A 23,882-nucleotide genomic window follows, 5' to 3' on the forward strand; every position below is an offset into this window, starting at 1 on the left:
CCAAGGGGAGCCTCCCCTTGTGTTGTGAGAGGCCAAGTTGGGAATGGTTCACTCTGGGCGAAGGACATGGGCTCTCTGATGACAGCAGGCGGACTGGGTCCCATGGACACAACAGTCCGACGCAAGTTGGGGCCATCATCGGCTACAGGAAGTTACCAATCTTGGTGACCACCCTCAGCACATATCCCCTTTTCATCAACCCTGCCAGTCACCAGGCAGACATGGGTCTTTCACTTGGGCCTCTGCCCGGGACCCAAGAGCTGTCCCATGCGCGGGGAGGGATCGCCCGGGGAGGGGAGGGCGGGGGGCCCCTCCCCTCCCTCAGCCAGACCACACAGCCCTTACAGACGGGATCTCATATTTGGGTTTTATTTTTATTTTACAAGAATATAACATGCTGAAACAGGGAAACAAGGATAAAGTACATCATTCCTATCCAGGAAACCAGCTCCATTGTCAACAATAAATAAATATTTAAACGGTGAGGAGCCCCTGACAGGCGCTCAGAGGTTCCCAGCACATTCAGAGGTAGAGTCTGGTGGAGAGGGAGACAGTTGGGTGACCAGCCCCTGCTGAGATTCTCCAGCAGAGGCAAACTGAAATTACAATAATAAATAACAGTAGCAACAACACAACAGTAATAAAAATACTATGCTATGACAATGGTCACAAAACCAACAACACATTATACTTAAATAATTTTCTCCTGGAGGAGCTCATAGTGCAGAGAGAACAATGTTGCTTTTCTTGGGGCAGAAGGGGGCCGCCTGGTTCATTCACCTCCTGGGCCTGGGCTCGTGCCAAAGTCCCAACACAAAAATGTGTGTTTGGTGTTGCCCTGAGGTGACAAGCAGGTTCTGATTTCCCCCAGTCCTGCTCTTCCAAGCAGCCTCTCTCTCCAGCTGCACCCCCGGCTTCTGTCTTCCAAGGGCCATCGTGGTCCCTGGTCCAACTTCTCCCCATACTCCGGTAAGTGCACCTCACATCCACAGGAAAGAAACATAAGGTTCCCCTTCCATTCTAGGCATCTTTTTCCTTGTTCTCACACCCACAAAAAATACTGGCTTGATTTCAACGGAACTTTTGGGAACTGCCAAGAGATGTCTTAGGATCCTTTTCTCCCTCATTCCACACTGCAGAGCGTAAGAACTCATTGAGAGGCCCCACACCTTCCTCCTCATGGGCCCTACGGTCCAGGGCAGCCCGGGGCCGAGGGAGGGCACACCCCCGCAACAGGCCCTCGCGGGCCCTGCCCACAGGTGGACCTTGCTGCCAGCACAGGTTCGGGGACCGCCTGCAAAGGTCACCAAGAGCACCAAGATCAATTTCACAGGAGCAAGATGGCCCCTTTTCCAGGCTCTCTACTGATGTGGGAAAGGGGCTCCCAAGGCCAGCTTTTGGGGTATAAAAAAGAAATCTCATTTTGGGCAAGGGTCAAATTGGTTCTCTGGCCTTGAGAAGACCGTGAGGCCGGGCACAGGAATGGGAAGAAGTGCAAGCTAAGGGGGCCCTGGGCAGCCCAGGGGCAGGTGAGGAGGACAGAGTGGGAAGGCACCGCATCCACAGCTCCCTTCTGGGCCTGACAGCCTGGGAACTAGGGAAACAGGACGCCATCTGAGCCAGCTCCTCACCAGGCAGAAGAGCTGATCTGGTTGTCTTGCTCTGTCTCATTTTCAAGTTTCCTTTATCTGTGTTTCCCAAACCACCCCGGAATGTTTCTTGCCCCGTGGAAAACGGTAAGAGCCAACAGTAACTCCTTCGCCACCTTCCCTTTCCCCGGAGAGCCCCACACAACCTTCCCCTTCGGCCCATATGTGCCGGTCCTGGAAGGGGAGGTGGGGGGGGACCCTCTCATGCATGGAATCCAGTCCCACAGTATCTGGAGGAGAGGGGGCTTCCAAAACAGGCTACCAGATGGGCGTCTTCCTTCACTGTCCTCTCGCGCTTGCTTGGTAGAATCTGCCCCAGGGATGGGTGACCCCACCTCTCCTCCCGGCTGGCTCCCTCACTGCCATGAGGCTCAAGTGTGCAAGGGCTCTGCGGGGCCGCAGCTGGCTGGAGAGGCAGAGGTGGCCGAGGCTTGGGCTGCCAGGTCCCGGTAAGCAGGGGACTTCAGGAAGCGTGGATAGGAGTCCTTCTCCATCAGGGTGCGAGTCTTCCCCTGAGCCACGTCGAAGCATGTGGCCGTGACAGCCTGCAGGTTCATCCTGGTCAGCTCCCTGGTCTCGTGGTCTATGTTCACCTGTGGGAAGGAAGGCAAGCACATGGGTGAGGGGAGGGTGGGCCAGGCAAGGGGTCCAGCAGGCCGGGGGGGGTGGTGGGGGAGAGGGCTGACTGGCAGGATTCTGAACTAGGAACCTGGGGTCTCCTGAGTTGACCATTAACTGGCTTTTCAACTCTGGGCCTGTTTGCGCATCAGACCCAGGGTCTGCCCTCCAAAAGTTATCAAGCATACAAATCTAATGCCTTTTCATCTCTGCCTTGGGACAGTCCTGGTTCAGATCGCCATCACCTCTCTCCTCAGGTTAGTGCCAGAGCCTGCTAACTGCTCTCTCTCTCCTCAACCCTCACTCCTGTGGTCTGTTCTCCAGCCAGCGGCTAGAGTGAGCCTTTGAAAACTCAAGTCAGTTTGCCAGCAGTAGGGTCGTCCTCCCATGTCACTCAAAGGAAAAGCCAGCGCACGTGCTGGGCCCACATCTGGCGCCCTGCCACTCACTGGTCCGACCTCCTCTCCTAGTCTGCCTCCCTCACTCTCCGTGCTCCACTCGGGCCCACTCCCTGCTGGGTTTGCACTTGCCATTTCCTGTGTTGGAATGTTTAGACGGGAGGGAAGTGTTCATCTGTCACCTTATGGGACAGACCACCCCTCACTTCCCTTTGTAAAGCAAAAAGACTTCAAGTCCACCCACCCAATACTCCGGTGCTCCCTTTCAAAACCTGCTTTGCTTGGATCAGAATACGCACCATTCCCTGACATGTATTTACTCATTTAATCGGTTATTGTCATCTTCTCTCATTAGGGTAGAGACTTTTTGTCCCTGCTATGTCCCCAATGACTATAACCGTGCCTTGCATGTAATTGGTGCTCAATAAATCTTTATGGAATAACATGGAAAAAATTCAAGTGCTCAGAAAATACAATACAGCGTAGGATACAAAAGCAAGGCATTACTAGTCTCTCTCCACAAGGTGGCCCCACTCACTTTAGCAAATGCTGGTGGCCCGCCGCGGAGACCTGAGGGCAGGTGCAAAACCTCACCGCCCATGGACCAGCCAGCCTGAGGCAGGTCAGCCAGGGGACTGAACTGGGTCACACAAGGTCCCCAGGTTGCCCTGTCTCCACACTCGTGTGTTTTGAGCCTCTAAAAAGGCCTTGGCTTGCAAAAGTGGGTATGAACAGAAGCCACACCACCTGCCAAGCCCTCTAGCCCCATCAGCGAGACTGAGGGTAAGGGCACCAGGAGCAGCAGAGCGCCTGGGTTTCCTAGTCTCCGGCCCCAGAAGCCCATGCAGCCCCATGCCAAAGAAGATCACTCTCTAAACTCAACCCTCCCCCTGCTGGACAGCCCCCAGCCCCAATCCTCAGTGGGGAAGGAGCAGGCACAGCAGCAGGATCCCCAGAACATGCTGAGGCTCTGACCTCTTTGGGGGCTTCACGGCAGATAAATTCCTCAAAGATCTTGTGAGCCCGGGAGGCCAGCTTGGTAGCTGACCGGAGCTTCTTGAACTCCTCACAGGCCAGCCAGAACTCCAGGTTCTCCTCACTGAACTCCGTCTTCAGGAAAGCGTGGAAGGCGGCCACTCCATCTGGGGTTGAGGGAAGAGAGGGAGAGACAGGTCAGACAGCAGGACAGCGGGGGAATAAAAGGAGAAAGACAGCAATTGTAGTTAATGGCTCTATTTTTAGGATGTAATTTCCTTGAACAAGGACCTGCCTTTGTATTCTGAACAGAGCCTGGCACACTAGGGGATCATTATTATTATTACTACGACTATTATTTTGCCCACGCTTTTCAGCATCCCTCAGGCTGGCTCTAAGCACATGGGGACACATGTGCCATCCACAGACCGACACAACAGGGTCCTACTCACTTTTACTGCTCAGTAGCAAGTCAAATGATTCTTTCCACTCCAGCACATCTTCTGAGAAATTTCTGCTAAAAAAAAAAAAAAAAGCCAAGATTTTAATTAAAAAAAAAAAAAAAAACCAACACACTAATGCATAGCATAAATCCTAGCCAGAACTCTGATGGAAGTTGTATAATTCACACAAAGATTTGCTCGGTGATTATTGGAGCTGCCTCCTCAAACTCTTAGTTGAGGCTACAGGTATTTTTCTAGAGGAAAGTTCAGTAATAAGAAACCAGAGCCAGGAACCTTCTGGCCCTCAGTAAGTAACTCTAAGATGGTCTCTTCACTGTCCAAAATTGTTTCTGTTCCTCTGACTCTGAGCTTTGTTTTCTACACTCCCCCCATGGCAATAAGGGCCTCGGGAATAGAGATTAAGTCTACCCATAACCCCAGACGCTAGAGCAGCTCCTCACACCCCTGATGTTCAATATGAAAGGGCTCGTAGGCAAAGTGCATGTTAATGGAAGAAGAGTCATTGACTGAAAAGCCTCAAGTGTTCTTAGACCCTGTCCTAGCCCTGGTTGCACAGACGATGACATCTCCAGGTGGGACAGGCTGGTAACTGGACATTCCAACCCTGATACACACAGCTGTTGGTGGCCTCAGAGCCCTGGAGCCAGCTACCTAGTCACCCACAGCAGACCAGCAGGAATCTTCACTAAAATCTCCAGGAAGGGGTCATCACGGCCCACCCTAGCGCGTCCTAATTTCTCCTTGTATTTTCTCTCTTACGGCTCTTTTCCTAAATCTGGCTCCCTCCCCTCCAGGGCCCTAGGCCAGCTAGTGGGACTTACCCCTCTTTGCTGTGTTTGCTGCTCCACTCGAACTTGCCAACACTCCCAGTGTCAGAGCCCAGCTCTGATTTGTGAAGAAAGATCCCCAGCCGTGTCTTGAACTCTTTGGCTCTGAAAGACAAAGCAGGAACACATAAGGATCCTACATTGGCTCAGCCGGGGCTCAAAGGTTTATGGGGTCCCGAAGAAGAGTTTAGGCTGGTGTCACCCTCATTCCAGCCTCAAGGGTTCCTGGGAATCTTCTGCTGTTCCCAGGGCTTAAACTCTGCTTGTCTCTTAATATCACCAGGCCAGAAACAGCCCAGAAAGTAATGTCTCAGCTGTTCCTCAGTAGGACTTACACTTTCTGAGTTTAGAGCACAGCACACATGGGCTTTTTCCCACTTAAGTCACGCCGATCTATCTTTGTGCCTGTTGATTAGCAGAAGGCAGTTCAGCACCCTCTAGGCTTATCGTGAGTATTTCTGGAACTGTGTGGAAATTGATTCCTGCTTTCACCTTCTCCACTTTTTCCTTCCCAGCCACGAGCTCCAGCAAGGACTAGAGGTGGTTGAGTAGCTCCCTGGGAAGTGGGGACATCCCTCACTGGTGGACCCAAAAAAACACCTCTCTGCCTTCTCGGGGCCCGGGCAGGCCATGGTCCTAGGTCTGGGCTGTAGAATGAAAACCAAGTGCTGAAGAAACTAGAAAAGGGAGTTCTGCCTGCTGATGCCAATGTGCCCCTCCTGCAGCCGGTCTTCGGCAGGTCCGCTGAGGACTGCCATTTGTCAGAGGATGGGGAATGACAGTAAGCAGGGGTTCCTCTGCTTCCCGTGGTTCTTCCTTCTCCCTTCTGGGACTCTAAGGGAAGCATCTGAAAAGGTGGAACCCAGGTGACTTCCACCTCTCCACTCGAGTCACTAGAGTCCCATTCTCCCGCCGCCCGGTCCCCAAGCCTGCCGCTCCACAACCTAAGGATTGGGGGCGGGGGGGAGGCTTGGACTTCTTCCAGCGGGCAGCGGGCAAGATCCAGGGACAAGCTCCTCTTACCTCTCCAGGCAGGTGGTGGGGAAGGTGGCCAGGGTTCGGCACATGGCTGCGGGTTCAGGGCAGCACTTCGTGGGGAGGATGGTGACGGGCTCCAGTGGTCTCCGCGAACGTGAGGAGGCAGAGGGGCAGGGGCGGCGGCCGGCACTACTCAAGGAGCTTTAGCTTGATCAGGCTGCACGCGCGGACTCGCGGCTACCTCGTCTTTTATTCCCTCGGAGGGAGCGGGGCGGGGCTGAGCGCCGCCGACCAATCGGAGAGCGGGACGGCGCGCGGCTAAGGTGGAGGCGGGGCCCGGGAGCTCGACGGGGCGGGGCGCCCGCAACTTGCACACCGCCGGGCGTACGCGGCTGCCCTCCCCTCCGGGCTGCTCCGGGTGCGGAAGGAGAAGCGGCGGGAAGTCACACGGCCCGAGAAGCGCCCACTCAGTTTAGGAGGAAAAAACCCGTCGGCCTCTAGTAAAATCAGAAAACCAACTCAGCGGTAGCGGGCGGATTTGCGTCGGGGGTGACGCGTTGGGGAGGTACACACCGTGCGGACCACTCACTGCCTGCGCCTGAACCTGCTCGGTCCTCACGGACGGGAGCAAGGGGTGCAAGCCGCGCAAGGCAACGTGTTGATTATACTGATTACTACCATTTATTGTGCTCCTACCCGAATGCTTCTGGGGCTAAGTAGTAAGCCCTTTACCGCAGCTCCTCATCTCATCTCCTCTCCTCCGTTTCAGAGATGAAGAAACTGAGTCAGAAAGTTAAAGAGACTTACCCAGGATCAGGGGGTTGGAATTAGCAGACAAATGGCCCGGGGTGGGGTGGGGGCGGGGCGGGGCGGGACTCTTTATTGAGCATCTGTGCGCCAGGCATTTTTACTAAGTGTCAGGTTAATTAATTTGCTCAGCGTTACACAGTGTTACGCCAGAATTCAAATACGAATTTACCACGCTTTTTCCACTGCCCTCCCGGCCAAAATTAGAATCCCCACACCTCTGTAAAGTGATGAATGATCCTGGGTTTAAGCAGCAGCTAGTTCAGTGTCCTTATCTCTAAGGTCAAGGTAAGAAGTACCCTCCCTCTCTCCTCACCCTCCCATAAAGGCCCTACAGCACCCTTCGCCTCCCACCGTGACCCCTCAGTTGCCCTTGGGATTGCTATTAATGAGGCTGCGTGTGAGGTTTAGAGTGTGGAATCCAGAGCTGGATTTCCAGGTTTCGAATCATGGCTCCACCACTTACTGATAGGAGACCTTGGGCAAGCTTCTTAACCTTTCTGTGCCTCAGTTTCCTTTTCTCTAAGATGAAAATATGATACACCTATTTCATAAAGATGTGAGGATTAGGTCAGTTCTCAGTTTGCGTTCCCCAGGAGACAGGAAACACAGTTCCCCTGAAGCAGAGCCTTGCTAGGGAAAGTTCTCAGACCAGAGAGGGATTGAGGGAAACAGGGTTGCTGAGAGGAAGGAGTTAAATGCCAGGTTGCTGCAACAGAGACCACAGTTGGCCCCAGGGCCTTTGTACCACACTGACCATTCATTGGATGTGATTGCTCCAAGAACGTGGCTTAATCTTAAGCAAGGCAACCCCCTCTGTTAAGGCCAGAGGGACTGTGCTGGCAGCCTACAGCAGACAATAGGGTGGAGAATGAGGGCCGAGGTCCCAAACAGGGGATCTTGGTGGTGTACCATAGCACCCCCAACAAGGTGCTTAGATCAGTGCTGAACACATAGTTAGCACTCAATAAATGTTAGTTCTCAGATTTATTTACTAGGGACACAGGAATTGCTAGACAATAAGGAAAAGTAGTAAGTTTTTTGTGTGTCTTGGGATTTAGGTTTTTATTTCATGAGGGGCATCTAGGAGTTGCTGTTCTTCAGCAAGGCCTGGAAATAAAGGGTCAGAAGAGAGAGAGGTAAGAGGAGAAGAGGTCCCCAGCTGAGAGAGGTGAGTGAGACAGCCCAGAAAACCTGGTTGGGGAAGGAAAGGTTGAAACCACAAAGGGGGAGGGGACAGGAAGGCCTGGAGATAGTAGTTGAGCAAAAGAGGCCCAAATCAGAGCAACATGTGGGGTCATCTGTCAAAGGAGAGTCTCTGGGTAAGCCAGGGCCTGCAGAAGATGACCCAGTTAGTCAAAACATAATGCGCTCTGAAGAGTAGAGTCCAATCCTTCCCCAGCCTCCCAGTGGGTTAGTAAACAGGGGCAGGTGCTGAACAGCTCACACACTGGCAGCATCATCCCAGATGTCAGCATCCCCCCCATCTCCGGTTCTTCCTTTCTCTCAAGTGCAGGACTGCGTTGGCGTGGGGCAGGGAGAGGGGTAAGGGTTGTGGTGTGCAGCCAGGCAATGGAAGGATGCCTTTTGAACGTCTCTTTCTCAGCATAAGCCTCCGTCCACACGAGGCAGCAGCCCATGCGGCCCATCAGCAGGACTTCTGTAGAGGAGCTGGTCGGCTGAGGTGAGGCCTGCTCTTTCACCCATGCTGCTCAGGCTCCAGGGCATGATTGTATTATTCAGCTGTGGTGTCTGGGACAGCTTCTCTTCAAGCGACGAAAACAAGTCTATGGATGAATCGAATGCCCAGTCTTGCCCTCAGGAGCACCATGTTGGAATCAGCCCAGACATAGGCACATAACAATAATAATCGTGATTATGCACAGAATCTCCCTAAACCTTCCTGTCCCATCTGCATCCCTGTGAATAGGCCAGAGGAGCCTTTTAATTTCCATTTTGCGACAACAAAACAGCCAGTGCCTAAGGTGCCCTCTCTGAAGTGCCCTGGATCAGAAAACAGCTGAATCGTGGCCAGCTCTCCAGATTCCTGAGCTGGTGCTCTCTCCCACTCGACAAAGAAAGCAAAAGAGGCAAGAGAGACAAAGCGATGCTCACAGTCTGGCACATCCAATCCAAGAGCACAAAGCTCAGGGCTCAAGAGGAAGGGCCCTTTCTGAGTTCAACCTGCCTTCCCAGTTGCCATGGTTACCTCTTCAGTTTCCAGGCAGAAACTTTTTGAAGTTCACAATGTATCCCAAATTCTCTTCCCAGCAGGTAGGCTGGTTCACGTCTGCAATTTCAGTGATGACTCGACAGTTGCTGTACATCCCGCAAATGGAGCCCACCTGTGAACCGCACTGGTTTTGACATGAACCTGACCTCGTTTTTCGCCCAGCACTCGCCGCACAGCTGTGCTGTCTGTCATGGAGGGTGTGGGGACACAGCTCCGCAGCCTGGGTCATCTGGGATCAGGATTAACCGTTCCACGACATCCCAGCCACACGGCCCTCCAGCGGCTTCTGCCTCTCTGCCCTCCCCATCCCCAGCACCGTGCTCTCCCCCCAGCGGAAGGCCACAGAAGACCTTTATCTCCTGAAAAGGGTCAGGGGAAATGGATACACTTTCTTGACTTCTGATTTGGCACAGATGGTCCTCACAGGGGTCTGGATGTTCCCCATTCAGTCATCGATCCACTGATAAGAATTTATTAAGAATTTATTATGTTCCCTAGCCGGTGGGGAAATCACACAGCTTTTAGGCTCTTCGCTGAGTTTAATGACCTTCTATTTCCTCCTCGCGGAGGAAACGGAACTAGCACAGCGGGGAAGGAGAGGTGAAAGGAAGTTGTTGACAGGAGTTGCAACAGAAGTCCAGAAAGAGGAGAGATCTGGGAGGGTCTGCAGTATTGAAAGAGGAGGGAGTGAGGTTTGAGCAGGATGGAATACAGTCAGAACATGCCGGACATGTAGGAAGGAGCATGCTCCACGTGGGAGAAATAGCTAGGAAAAGCCAGTTGTAGTCTGGCGGTGCAGAAAGGTTTAGAAATTCCCTATATACAGCAGAGGCTCTCAGGCATGTAGGATGCACAAGTGGATGTCACTGTTTGGTAGAACAACAACAATTCTCCCTGATTGCCAGCGCCTGGCGTCCTCCCCACAGCAGGCCTGTCCCCGGCCTATATGCACACTCATCCCTTGCTGCCTCCGCTCTCACCTACAAATGCTCCTGCCATCATTTTGATGCAGTCCCTAAAGTGCCAACTAAATTAATGGCAATAAATGAGCCCTGTCTCATCCTAAGACTGCAAAATAGGAGAAGTACTCAAGAACCCTGGGTTTCTAAATGTCTTCCCCTTTCTCACCCTCCCTCCTCATCCCTTTGTTCACTTTTGTCACGAATGTCATATTCCTGAGAGCATTTCACTTCTACTCCTGGAGACATAGAAACACAGTTATCACAATGTGAATTTTTCTCATTTAATAATTCTTCAAGGCCCTGAGGAACCACTTAGGAAGAAAGATCAGAGGGGAAAAAAGGGAGCTCTGGGATTTGCATATCACTGAAAGGTGACGTTTACAATTCCAACTCCCTGATCCTTCCCAGGCTGAGGAGTGAGGACCTTAGGATTCCAGAACTGGAAAGTCGGGCAGGTGCTATGTGCTGGACTGTGCCTCTTTCCAGGCAGGAAACAAGTACTGGGGGGCGGGGGCGGGATCTAATAGATGCCACCCCCTAGTTGGGGAGGAAAGGGGAATTCTGACCAACTCACTCTGTCACATTCCTCAACCAGGACAACCACCTGTGCTTGATGTGAATAAAGAGAAGGCACACTGCTCTCTGGGAAGACTCTGCCAACAGCCTAATTGTTGCTTCACGGGGGACAGGGATACAGAATAGGTGAGGATGAAGCATTGTTTTACTCTCAAACTGTGTGTGTGAGTGTGTGTGTGTAGGGCAGGGGACTGAAAGACCCCCACAGAGGGAACTCTCAACTGCATCAATTTCAGCCCCAACCCACCCCCCTCCTTTCTCAGGAAACCTCAGCACATCAGATGATCCCTGATTCCAGAGACTCACAATGTGCTCTCCGTGGTTGGAAAGCCACCTTTGAGATATGGGTGCTCGTGTGGGCAGATCTAAACTGGCCTTAGGGAGGCCTGGCCCCCTGAATCTTGGTGCCCAGCCCAGTGTCCCGCACAGCATGGGGGATGGTGAATGAGGAATAAAGGAAATGCATCCCACTCTAGATGCAGTGGATGTCTTCGGGGTCATTGTCAACCCAGCTTTCCAGGATCTTGGGGATCACAGACATTCTTGGCCGAACTTCAACCAGACAACTTCCTGGAAACGGGTCACAGACAGGCCGGATTACGCAGTGAAACATGACTACCCACCTCCCAGGTGTGCCTCCCCCGGTGGCTTCTGGAGTCCCCCAGGGCAGGCAAACCGGCACTAAGTCAGGGAAGGGTCTGACAGGCATGAAGGGTTCCAGAGCCCAGCTTAAGTTGGAATCTGTGCCACGTCATCCTACTTGTCTGAGGGTCTCGAGCAAGGAAAACCCCGACACACTTGGGCCCCCTCGCCCCCTCTCATAGGCATTTCGGAGAGGCATGTGCTGGGAAGAAGCTGGGGGCTGGACCCAGTAAGAACAGACTTCAGCTGCTTGGCTGACACCTGGCCTGCTCGAAACCCCATCTAAGGAGGAAGGGTAACTGCCATTTGTAGGCCTCAATGCGATCTAACGCTGAGCTCAGTGCCGTATAGACACCACTACAGACGGCGAACTGGACAGCCATGGGTACGTAATCCAACCAAAGTGACATACCCAGTAAGTGGAGGTGCTAGGATCGGAACCCCAGTTCTGTCTAGCAGGTTCCAACCCCCGGCTACTCTAGGCCTGTCCTCTTGCTTCTGAGCAGCGGACGCTGGTGCTACTTCAGGCCCTGTCTCCACACTGCCCTAGTTAGGGATTTCTGGGTGCTTGCGTAAGCTGCAGATGAGATATGAGGCCCATGGAACAGCAAACCCAACATGTGAACAGCACTGGCACGTGCAGAGATGATAGGTCGGAGCTCTAGGAGGGTTTTTGCCGTCTCCTGGGAGTTAGGGACCTGCCCTCCGTGCAGCCTCTCTCCCTCCTTTGAGTCACCTCCCATGCTCCCCCATGTCCGTAGAGAGAGGGGGGTGAGGGTGCGGTGGGCTGATGCAGGGAAACAGAGGAGAAGCAGTTTTGTAGGAAGCAGAGGAGGTTCAAGGAGCAGCAATGTGCCCGCTGTCACAATGTGCCCGCAACACCTGAGCAGAGCGAGAAACGTGCTGTGCTGTGTGAGCAGTCAGAGGCTGGGGCTGGCACGGTTGGGGCGGGCGGGGAGGGGGCAGGGGGGGCAGTGGGAACAGGTGGTCCTTTCACAGGCTCCCGGGCCATCAGCCCCTGACACAGCAGCTGTCCTAGAAACAGGCCCAGGTGGACAGAGGGAAGAGCACAGTGGGGGGTGCGTGATGTTTTGCAGAGAAAGAAATGAGCTCTCCCTAACGGGCCCCACACATCTGAGCACGGGGAGACACGCGGCGAGCTGGGTGACTGAGCCTGCCCGAGCCCCTCCTTCTGCACCAGCTGTCTGGCTGTGCTGCGCCAGGTGTGGCCGCAGGGGAACCTGCCGGATCCAAATCCCCGGGCTTGCCGAACCCCCAGGCTTGCCGAACCCCCAGGCTGCAGGAGAAACAGTGATCGTGGCTAGCCCTTAGTGAGCATTTTCTGTGCTCTGCATTTGTGGTGATTCTGGTCTTCATCTCGTTTAATCCTCGCACTAACCTCTGGAGATGCTACTCTCCTGCTGTTGTTTTACAGATGGGGAAACTGAGGCACTGAGAGGTTGAGGAAGGAACAGAAGGCAGAACAATGACCTCGTATGGGGTCATCTGACTCCAGCACCCGTTCATTAGCCACTCACTCCACACATCGCCCCCGCCTCCTCCAGAGTTCCAGAAAGCTCTTTCCTGGGAGCCTGGGTGGCTCAGTTGGTTAAGCGACTGCCTTCGGCTCAGGTCATGATCCTGGAGTCCCGGGATCGAGTCCCGCATCGGGCTCCCTGCCCGGCAGGGAGTCTGCTTCTCCCTCTGACCCTCCTCCCTCTCATGCTCTCTGTCTCTCATTCTCTCTCTCTCAAATAAATAAATAAAATCTTTAAAAAAAAAAAAAAAAAGAAAGAAAGCTCTTTCCTGCTCTGGGTTTCAAACGCTCATTTCTCCAGCTCCAAGAGGATTCGAGAGATGAAGTTCTATCTTCTCTTACAGGTCAATCTGGTCTTCACTTCTCGGGAAGGGTAGAGGAGGCACAGGAAAAGAACGTTCTGCTTCCAAGACTCAGTTTAGAGAGGGCCAGCCTTGGGACCCCCAGCAGCTTTTGACCCTGGGGCCATGCTGTTCATCTAGAACCTCCCTCCAATCTAGAAATGGTTCTTCACTTACTCAGCAACTACCGAGTCCTCACCTGGAGTTTGGAATCTCACACATACGAGCTCATATAATGCTCACTGTGAGCCTGCCCCAGGGGCTGCCACAGAGGCTCATCTCCCACCTCAGTGGCCGCTCCTCTCGCCTTCTGTCTGTCCATCCAGTACAGGCCATGCTCAGGCTGTGGCCTTGACCCGCCTCTCTTTTTGTATGACGGCCTCTTCCAGAGTAAGTTGTTATTGTAACCATGTCTATAGGCTGATGACCACCAAACCTATCTCTCTGGCCCCTGCTAGAGTTTAAGGCAAGTTAGGTGCCTTCATACTTAACTTGTCCAAAACGGATTCAGTATTATGTACATGCCGCCGCATTTGACTAGATTAATGACGTTAATTAATGGCAATAAAGCATCTATTCACCTGCCTTTGAAAGAGATCTCACTCGCCATCAGTGACCCTCCCTTCCATCCCTCCTAACTCCAGTCAGCCTCCAAATCCTATCTACTCGGATCTGATCTCTGGAATCTTCCTCCATCTTCACAACCTTTGTATGTTAACCCTCTCGTATGCTAATCATCCTACCCATTCCATCTACTCTGGTGCCAGATAAAGACAAACCAGAGCATGGCATCTCTCTCTTTCAAAGCCTTCAGTGTCTCCCACCTTCCCCAGGGTCACCCTGAAACTCCTTATCAGGACATTCCAGTTCCTCCACAGTCTGGTTCCCATCAGTTGCTCCAACCTCCTCTTCTACCAGCTCCCCTACCCCTTCAGCTCTGGTCACCCTCTACCTTTCCACCAAATACTCCATGTTGCTCGCCCACTTGCTTTTGCTTGCATTGTCATTGAGACCTGGAATGACCCTCCTCTTTCGTCTGACAAACTCCTAATTATCTGGCAAGACCCAACTCAAAATTCACCTCTGTGAACGTCCTTATTCTTCGAAGATGCGTGCTGAAATGCTTGGGAGTGTGGTCATGACACCTACCACTTACTGTCAAATGATTCAGCTATATGCCTACATAAATGTCTACCTATCTATGTGTCTGTGTCCACTGATCTGTGTATCAAGAGAGAGAAAGACAATATGGTAAACCGTGGTTGAATCTGAATGGTGACTGTAATCATCTTTTAATTCTTCCATATGCTTGAAAACATTCAGTTATAAGTTGGAGGGGAAAAAATGACCTCATCCCTGATAGTTTCCTCATTGCCTCTGACAAAATGAATCACCCCTTTCTCTCTATTCCCATAACACTCTGTGTTTGCAACAATACAGCACTTTACTACATTTTCCTTTAATTTTGTGTCTAGCAACTTTCTCTTACATAGATTGTGAACCTGCAAACCCACAGCAGCTGCACACAGTAGGCACTCAATAACTGTTTATTTGCATGAATGAGTGTCCTCTCCTGTAAGGCTGAGCTGAAGGAGCAATAAGCCATAGGAACAGGAAGTTACCATACTCCAGCCCCCCGAGGCTTCTTTTTCCATCACATGGATGCTCATGAGCACACAGGAAAGGCACCTGGATAGGGAGCGAAGATAACAAATGGCTATTTACTGGACTGACAAAACGTAATGTAAAACTCAGGAGATCTAGTCTCTGTGACTGGTTCTATGACTAAGCGAGCTGTGTGACCATGGGCAACCACCGACTTCTCTGTGTCTCGGTTTTCTCACTTGTAAACAGGGAGTAATGATGTCTGTCTTAGGCATCAAATGGCGGGAAAGTGTGTGAATGAGCTCTGAGAAGTCTAAGATACATGCAAAGAATGCAGTGCTATCCTGATTTTTGTTATTAAACTGAGCAGGACTTTGTCCTGACCTTGACCGGTGAAGAATTCTGAGTCACTGGTTTTTAGGGCAGGGGAGGGGCTTTGCGTCCATAAAGAATGGGAATTTCCACCCAGCTAGAAGTAATGAGCGACTGTGGCTTGGGCCTCCTTTTCCCCACCGCTCTTTCCCTTTGCTCTGATCAAGTGATGATTGCTGGGAAACAGACAAAACTGGGGATCTTAAAATAGAGCAGCTAATGTCTGAACTCTCTGCCCCAGGCTCAGTTGCACCACCAGTCAACTTACACAGCACACACACAGAGAAATTGGCTCACGTGGCACCCAGCCCCCTGAGCCGGAAGACTGAGGCCATGGAAAAAGTCATGCGTTGATTCCAGAGAAAAGCTGTCATCCAGGAATGCAGTGTCTTGGGTGGCTGCCCAGCCCCAGCTCCATCCGTCCGGATGAGATGCTTTGCCCTGATGCTCCTGTATCCTCCAAGGCCCTGGGCCCCGCCAAGGACCAGCTCTTTGTGGAAGACGAGGCTGTCCCACTAGCCGCAGCAGGCTGGGGAAAGTCAGTGAGGGGCCTCTGGGGGAGAGGCTCCATGACTCACTGGTTTCAGAAAAGCTTGACTTCCCAGGCTGTGAATGCTTAAGGTGGGGATGCTTATGGAAAAAAAACATGGGCAGACTTCAGTGCCTGGCAGTCGAGGGGCCCCCCGTGAGGATGGGGAGGAGGTCCCTCAGGCAGCTTGCGTTCAGGGGAGGAAAACAGGTCATGAACAAATAGCAAATTGGGAAAAATAATTGCCAATAGTGACTAACACAATCAAGGAAACAGAAACAGGGGGAACTACTTTAAGTTGAGGGGTTTGGAAAGGTATACGAGTCAAGTTCCTGTTGCTAAGGACAGAAATGAACTTTCTCTAACTTAAAGAGAAAAAAAAAATTTTGAAGGCAGTTCGGGGTAACCCGAAGAATTTTCGGGCAGTCTCAGAACACAGATAAGAACAAAGGGAGTCTCAGCAGCCAAAAATCCCTCCACCAAACCACTCTGATGAACGCCCAGCAGGTACCAGCAGGTACCAGATGCCTCAGCCCGCTCCACAACCACAGCTGGGACTCCCCAGACCCCGCGGCCGGCTTTGCTGCCCTGGAAACCGGATGCTGCTGCCCGCTAGCCCCAAAGTGGATTCTCCACCACCTCATTTTTTTGCATCACCAGCTCCTGACTCAAGGTCCCAGAGGGGTGTACCTAATTGGCACCATGCTGCTTCTGATGCAAAGTTCCAAGCTGTGCCGGCCAGGCCTGGCCCCAGTGCTGCTGGATGTGTGCAGGCCTGCACTTAAGGCACGGGGAGGGGGAGGCGTGAGGGGGTGTTGACTATCCATCCGCTCTTTATTGAAGTCCTCTCCCAACCCTGTGTGGCAGGGACAGCCTTTCTCTTTCCCCCTATTGGGATTTCAGCCTCTCTTCCAAGAAAACTAATAGCTACCAATTTTGAGTGCCTGTTCAGTGCAAATCCTTCACAGACATCATCTCTAAGGCTTATCACCTCTTTGCAAGGTAGTTAGGTACCGTCTCCATTTTCAGATGCAGAATCTAAGGCTGGGAGAAGTGAGAAATCCTGTGCAGGAAGTGGCTGAGCCCATAGTTGAATGCAGCTCTATTATGTTCTCAGGAGTACATGCTGCCTCCCAAGGGCATTAAAATTCAGGCAAATTTTCAGCACTGAAGTGATCCCCCGCTTCTGAATCCAGGACATCATACATGGGGGGAGGGAACAATAAACTCCATCTAGATCTAGGGCCTTTACCTGCCAATCACCTATGGCCCTCTTGATACTCCAGGACTGCAGCTGTCCCAGCCTTTCAGGTAGCCAAGCTCTGTAAGGCCATTTGGCAGGGATCTCTGGTGTCTTCTTTGTCAAGGCAGACCCCTCCACCCCCCTGAGCCTCACCCCACCAAGGCTCCATAAAGCCCCCCTGGGGTTCTACACTTCTGGGTTTATACTGCCATAGGCGAGGCTCACGTTCATAAAATGATAAAATGCATATGGCCCTGAAACTGTGTGTGAGTTGCATTTTTGTGACTCAATTCTATATACTCATTGGCTTACACCATCGTTTCAGAAATCATTGTTCATCTCCGGCTGCTCCTCACTGCTCCTTGACAGCCAGGTACTTCAGCTTCAAATAGCATCCCCCTCTGCCTTCTCTACTTTTCTGTGAAAAGATCCATCAGTCAATATTTAAATGTACCAGGAAAGCTTACCATTAATGGACGTCCAAGGGGAATCATCTTAAAGTGAAAAAATTGCTCCTGCATAAGAAAGATCATCCCCTAAGACATTTGTATTATGAATTGGACTTTTTTTTTTTTCTTGGCTTTAATGCATCAGATTCTATGTACATACTTAGCGGTCTAGTAATAAACCGTACTGTTAAATGGGTAATATGCTCAAAGACAATGAAGAAAGGAAGAGAGAGGTGATGAGAATAAATAGGGATTTCTGGAGCTTTTTGTTACAGGTTAATCGTGGGTCACACAGCCAGTCATTCAGGACTCAGTTTCTCTCTTTGACACACAGAGCACAGAATCTTTTGTATATTTCATGAGGCTGTCATGAGATTTTAATGAGGCTCTCTGGTTAAGGTCCTTTGAGATAAGCACAGAGTATTATTAGAATGCCATCAGTATGCATCTATTAAGAGAGCAGCCTCTCCCCTATGGGTATGATGAGGAGGCTATTGCCACTGCTGGCTAAGTGCCCCCCACCCCCGGCCAGGGTTCTATTTTCCCAAAGTGCTAGTGCCCGAATCATTCCTAGCGAGGAGCGGGGGCAGTGCCTCATTCACACTTTTCCCCAAGGCCTCAACAACAGGACAAGCAAAATGACTGTGAGGTTGAAGACTTAGTCTCTGGCTACTGCTGGAAATCTGCACAGCGGTATTTCCCCTGGTAGCAGACAGCTGCCGTGCTAGGTGTGAATCAAACACGCAAACCTCTGGAGATTTGTCTTTCACTTCTCCGAGACACAACTTAGCGGAATTGCTGAAAATATGGTGACACATTGCCTGAGCACGAGGACTCCCTCCCGGGGAGATGGGGGAGAGGAGGGAGGACGGCTCCTCACTAGTGCTCAGGAGGGAGTGCAGTCCCATTGCCATCCTCCTGTGGGCCTCCATGCCCTGACACCATCTCTGTTCTCCACCTTGACTTTCGGGAACGATCAAACTATGTAAGAAGCAGAGCAAGCCCCCAGCTGCCCCAGACACCTGGGACTGTGATTACATCTCTAGAGGCACTAGGGGCTCTGCCTGGAGACCCCAGGGCAGGAATCAGCCTGGAAATGAGCTTGGTTCCCCCATCTGTACCCTGAATACTTGAGTTAGGAACCTACTCCATGTGTGCACCTATGTGTACCTGTGTGCACACACACGTGTGATTCTTAAGCGAAAGGACTAAAATTCTCTCCAGGAATGTTAGGGGTTTCAACTGCATTCATTTGCCTTTCCCATTGGAGGGGTGGCAATGCCCTGATGATGTGCAAGCAGGAAGACACATTCTGCAGCCTCCTGCAATGATGGATGTAGGTAGACTTGCCATGTAGAAGCTGAGGGCAGCCAGGGAGCCAACAGAAGCCTATCCAGAACTCTTGCACTTGAGGCCTAGGAATTTATTTTAGGTCAATATTGTTTGGTACACTTGGCATTAGTTTATATGCAAATATATACATATCAGCTATGAATCCCAGTCCATTAACTATTTTCTTTACTTCTTATAGCTTAACGTAATCTTTTGAATTTGAGCATCCATTCCACAGACTGCTTGAGAAGCAAAAAACAAAATAAGAATCAGATCTATCTAAGGTACCTCTCTGCAAACTGGTATCAGTGTTATGAAGCTTTCTATAGCACCAAGGCATGAAGTAGTGGGAATGAGTGGCCCTCTGATCTTTGATCCTGTGTCCACTCAGGTTTCTGCTCAGACAGTTATAATCCTTATCTGTGATCAGGTCCAGCAGCCCCCTGCTACTGTGTTACTTATTTTGCTGAACAGGAACCTTTTACAGTATTGTCTTATGGACCCCTTGCCCTCCCAGCCCTTCCTTTCTAGCATCTTGCTGCTCCCTGGAGACAACCCTGGAAAACAGATCACAGGCCCCCTCTGCTTTGATCACCAAGAAGCTGTTTACTCCTTCCTGCCCCAGCCCCAGAGGAATCTCTTTTGAATAGTAAGACAAAACTCCTCCATAAAGGAGACTTATAGATGCCGACATTTGGGGCTCCCCATGGGGAAAAAAAAAAACACAAAAAAACAGTGTTCTAAAAGCCCTGCTCATGCACACAGAGCTTCCAATGACACTCTTAGTGCTTTGCTCTTAAATATGAGTGAACAACCAAGAATTGCCAGACCTTAGAGCAAAATCTCAGACATTAAAGAGACTAAAACAAATGGCAAAAAGGAACCTGAGAGAAACAGAAACAATGGAGGGAACAGAATAAAAAATAAACAAACTAAAACAAAACAAAATCCATCATTAATATCCTTAGAGAAATAGGAGAAAATATTGCATTTGTGAAACAAGAACAGAGTTCTGTTTTGCAAAAAAATAATCAGAGAAAAAGTACAAGCTCTTGGAAATTAAAAATATGATAGCAAAAAAAATGAATTAGAGGATAAAGCCTAGGAGCCTTATTTCTAACTAAAAGAAGTGCAAGGGGGGAAGAGGGAGACAGAGAAAACAGTGGGAAAGAAATTATCAAAGAAATAATATAAGCAAATTTTCCCCAAAGTCAAGCATATATCTCCAAATTGACAAAGCCTATCACGTGTTCATATTGAATGTTCATATTGACTCACATCAAGCCCTGCATCACTGTAAATTCAGAACCCTGAAACAAAAAGGAGATCCTACAAGTTGAGAGAACACAGTGAGGGGGACTGGGGAACAGACCAAAAATGTTGAGTAGGAATCAGGACGACATCAGTCTTCTCAATCACAATATTGAAAATGGAAGACAATAGTAATGCCTCCAAAATTCTAAGTGAAAACCATTTTCAACCTGGAATTCTGTACCACCCAAATCAAGAATAGGCAGAGAATTAGATTCTCAGTCAGAAAAGTCTCAAAAAAATTATCTTCAGTGTACTCTTCCTTAGAAAGCTACTACTGGAAAATATGCTCTGTCAAAATAAAAACAGAGGATAGGTGGGAGACAAGAATTAGGGGACGAGAGAGGTGAAAGGAATTCTCAGGAAGTTGGCAAAGAAAAGGGTTACAACAGCTAGATAGCAGAAAGCTCAACCAATCTCTAATCAGGGAGTCAGAGAACTCCAGGAGAGCCATCTGGGTGTGGGATATCTGACAGACTTAACTATGTGGAAATGTTATTGAGCAGTGTTTCACAGAGCTATGGGAGTATGTGAGAGAACTTAGTCAAGTGTTGATATAAAACTAAACAAAGGAAAATTAGAGGCAATTATTAACCCCAGGAAAAACAAAAAAATATGTGCAAGAATTGATATGTAATTAAAATACATTAATTGGTTTAATAGTAAACAATATTTATACAATTATGATAACAAAAGCATTGTTAACCAGAAATAGGGGAGGGCTAGAAGAAGAGAAGGAGGGAATGTACATGAATTTAAAATCCTCATTGCCATTATAGGAAGTTTATGACTAATGTCTAAAATTGGTAAGCAAGCAGCACACTCTGTGAGTTGGAAATGTAGGGGACATACCAGATGAGTAACTTAGAGTTGAAAGTGATTTTCTCTTTGGAAAAGGAAGTGGGGCAGAGAGAGAGGAATAAGAAATAGCTAATTTTTATTATGTTTTTTTTCTACATATATAACTTAAAACTAATTACCCAGGAATACTTTTATTTAAAATAAAAAGTATATTAAGTAAATATTAAAAATGAACCCCACTGGTCATGTATGCAAAACAGACATATAAACAGATCAGTAGAGAAAAGAATTACAGGTCCTACCTATACATAGGTAAGGTGTGGACATAAAAGAGAGAGATCACTCCACCTAAGGAAGGAGGGCCAATTAATTCCTGACTTCTACTTTTTCATCTTATCCAGAGACACTGCGGCCTGTGTGCATATACAGATGTGGCTCACTTGAAAAAACCTGAGAAGCAAGGTAGAAACTCACCAAACATTCCTGGAAAGGTAGTAGGGTCTGCAGGTTAGGACTCCAAACCTGAGCATCACACTGCCTGGCTTTGAATCCTGGCTCTACCACCTACTAGCTGTGTCATTTTGGGCAAGTTACTTACCCTCCTCGGTCTCCTCAAATGTTTCTACCTCGTAGGATTATTTCAAGGATTAAATGAGTTAATGTATAAGGGGCTCAGAAAAATTATTGGTACATCTCAGTATTCTCTCAGCAGCCACCAGGTGAATCAGCTGAGTGTAGGCGCTGGATAAGCAGTGTGTGTGTGTGTGTGTGTGTGTGTGTGTGTGTGTGTGTTGGGGGTGTGTGGATTACAAAGAGCTCTAAGAGTGTCCCTGCCCTCTAGGAGCTTAAGGAGGGTTAGGGACTGGGGAAGAGGGAACACCTATAAATAAGGATATTACCAGCAATAGTGACCAGTAGCTGGATGCAGAATGGGGGGACTTGTTTCCTAGAGACAGTGGCTGTCGATATGTGCTCCACTCCATAGAAGGGTCTAGGAGACACTTTTTAGATGCCCCTTTAGACACTTTTCAGTACCTCTTTCTCTAGGAATTTCTCCTTCCCCTCTTGCCTCCACACAGTAGCAGCGGAAGCTGCTGTGTCCTGCCTTCTTGCCTCCTTGATCCAGGAAACACACTCAAATCAAGCTGAGCCAATCAGGCTCTTACTTGGGGATTTCGGACCCAAGACTGAGAGATAGAATGTTTTCTCTCTTGATTTCTTTGTGTCAGGACTCATATATAAACATGAAAGCTACTGGCAATTTTTTGCCATGGGAACTGGGAACTAGGAAACAGAAAAACAGTATGCAAGCAGAGAAAAGAGTGTGGCAGATACACAGAGAGAAACCAAAGTGGGAAGAGAGACAGGGCTTCTGGGTTCCTGAGGTTTTGTTCATTGTTTCTGATCCCAACCAGGTTACATCCCCGTCTAGATTCCATGGGATTCCTGAATACTCTGGCCAACCCCTCCCCTCCCTTTATTAATGCTGGTTTGAGTTGAGTTTATTTTGCAAACCAAAATTCTTTAGTAATAGAAGAGGTCCTCCCACTCCTTGCTCCTATACAGGCAGGAAAAAAAAAGATATGACCATATTCCCTGGTCTGGTGAGACATTTGGTAAGTCTAAACCTGGAAAAACCTAAAGGAGTCCCTAGGGTTGCATTGAGATAGAATCTGGCTCTGGCCCCGGGCCAGAGCAGCTTTGCTTCCTGGGATGGACTTGGACCTTGGACTATGGAATGGGCTGAAAGAGTGGACAGAGACTGTGGGCTGTGGGAGAAGTCAAGGCCATCTGGCTGAGGTTCATTCACGCTTGAAGTACAGAGGCAGAGGTGAGAGGACTGACGGGAAGGCAAAGAGGACCAGTAACCACAACAACCGGAAGGTGAAAGGAGTGTCAGCAGCTACTAAGGCAAAGGTGAATTAGAGGAGGAGGTGACAAAGCAAGATTCAGGTGCAGGCCAATAAGTGGTAGCCTTGCCACCCATTAACATGTCCTCTTCTGCCCATTGTAAGCTAGGCAGCAAAATTTTGGGACAAAGGAATGAAAGACCAGCTTTTCCAGGATTCTGCTATGGACATGAGTCATGGAATTGAGTGTTTCCATTGTGTCCCCTTGGTAGGTATGGCTGAGGAGTCACTGATGAGCAGTTAGAAGCACCACTCAAAGCTACAATTCAAATATGCCAAAGAACCAAAGATCAGAGATCACACCTGGTTGGGAAACCTGAGAAGGCTTCCTAAAGGAAGTGGACCTGGAAAGATGGATAGAGTTTAGACATTGAAAGACCAAGCTTTGCAATATCCAGTAGCCAGATAGGATTCCTCTTTGTAGCTCCATCTCCTGCAGTCCTAACACAGAAGATGCTCAAAAACTATATTGAACTGGATTCCAGGCAAAAGGAATAGCATAATAAAGGCAAAGGGTTTGAGCTCTGTGTACTGGGGCCACATGTAGTAGTCCTGTTTGTGGTAAGATGAGGCACAAACTGGATCAGTGGAAGGCATATTGAAGAGGCAAGTTGAGGTCAAAGCTGTAACTTAAGAATGGCTGATCAGGACTTGAACTCCCTGAGGACAAGGGCCATGGCATTTATCTTAGTCTGCCTCATCATGGGCTCACCTGTGCAGAATAGATGCACAGAAATTAGCCCATTTTGGGGTGCCTGGGTGGCTCAGTTGTTACGCGTCTGCCTTCGGCTCGGGTCATGATCCCAGGGTCCTGGGATCGAGCCCCGCATCAGGCTCCCTGCTCCTCGGGAAGTCTGCTTCTTTCTCTCCCACTCCCCCTGCTTGTGGTCCCTCTCTGGCCAAATAAATAAATAAAAAATCTTTAAAAAAAAAAAAAAAAAAGGAAAAGAAATTAGTCCATTTAATTTAGGACCTAGTGCACAGAAATTATTTTTGCACACAATTTTTAGGATGAAACCCATTGAAATGGTAAATGCTTTGGAATGTAGACCTGTGTCTGAATCCCTCTTGACTGTTGGGGATATACTTTTTTTCTGATTCCTTGTGTTTTGTTGTATTTGTAGCTTCTGTCCCCAACTTGTTCCCCAATTTACTCAGTCCTACCCATGGAAGTAGCAACACACTGGTCTGTGAGTTTGGGAAGAGGAAGCGGGCATGCCCAAAGTGGCTTGTCTCCAGAAAGCCTGCAACCCCTACTCTAATCTAAGTTTAGTGGGGCCCCAGAGGAAGCTTGCAATTTCAGAGTTCAGTTCGGTTCAAGAG

General features: G+C 49.7%; 1 protein-coding gene across 2 annotated transcripts; it reads right to left on the reverse strand.

Moving 5' to 3' along the window:
* Positions 1-346: 346 nt before the first annotated feature.
* RGS16 (regulator of G protein signaling 16) lies at positions 347-6,352 on the reverse strand. 2 transcript variants are annotated; one of them, XM_045877264.3, is made up of 5 exons: positions 5,955-6,352; positions 4,926-5,036; positions 4,093-4,154; positions 3,641-3,807; positions 347-2,242 (listed from the first exon to the last, which is right to left on the reverse strand). In XM_045877264.3, exons 1-5 carry the CDS (start codon positions 5,996-5,998, stop codon positions 2,021-2,023), a joined length of 606 nt encoding a protein of 201 aa, XP_045733220.1. In that variant the 5' UTR covers positions 5,999-6,352; the 3' UTR covers positions 347-2,020. The 2 variants fall into 2 exon arrangements, with proteins under 2 accessions (XP_045733220.1, XP_045733218.1); XM_045877262.3 differs by having other exon boundaries at positions 4,093-4,157; positions 5,955-6,329.
* Positions 6,353-23,882: the final 17,530 nt, after the last annotated feature.

Source organism: Mirounga angustirostris, unplaced genomic scaffold, assembly GCF_029215605.1.
Source record: "Mirounga angustirostris isolate CCGP_5_RB_7025 unplaced genomic scaffold, mMirAng1.0.hap1 SCAF_6, whole genome shotgun sequence".
NCBI classification, from domain to species: Eukaryota; Metazoa; Chordata; class Mammalia; order Carnivora; family Phocidae; genus Mirounga; species Mirounga angustirostris.

Bases quoted from the DNA above. Each gene is read 5' to 3' on its own strand.
- RGS16 (XM_045877262.3), bottom strand. From the start codon at position 5,998: ATGTGCCGAACCCTGGCCACCTTCCCCACCACCTGCCTGGAGAG. The intron at 5,037-5,954 runs GTAAGAGGAGCT...TTTGTCTTTCAG, and splicing joins CCCACCACCTGCCTGGAGAG to AGCCAAAGAGTTCAAGACAC. The intron at 3,808-4,092 runs GTGAGTAGGACC...CCTCAACCCCAG, and splicing joins CTTGCTACTGAGCAGTAAAA to ATGGAGTGGCCGCCTTCCAC.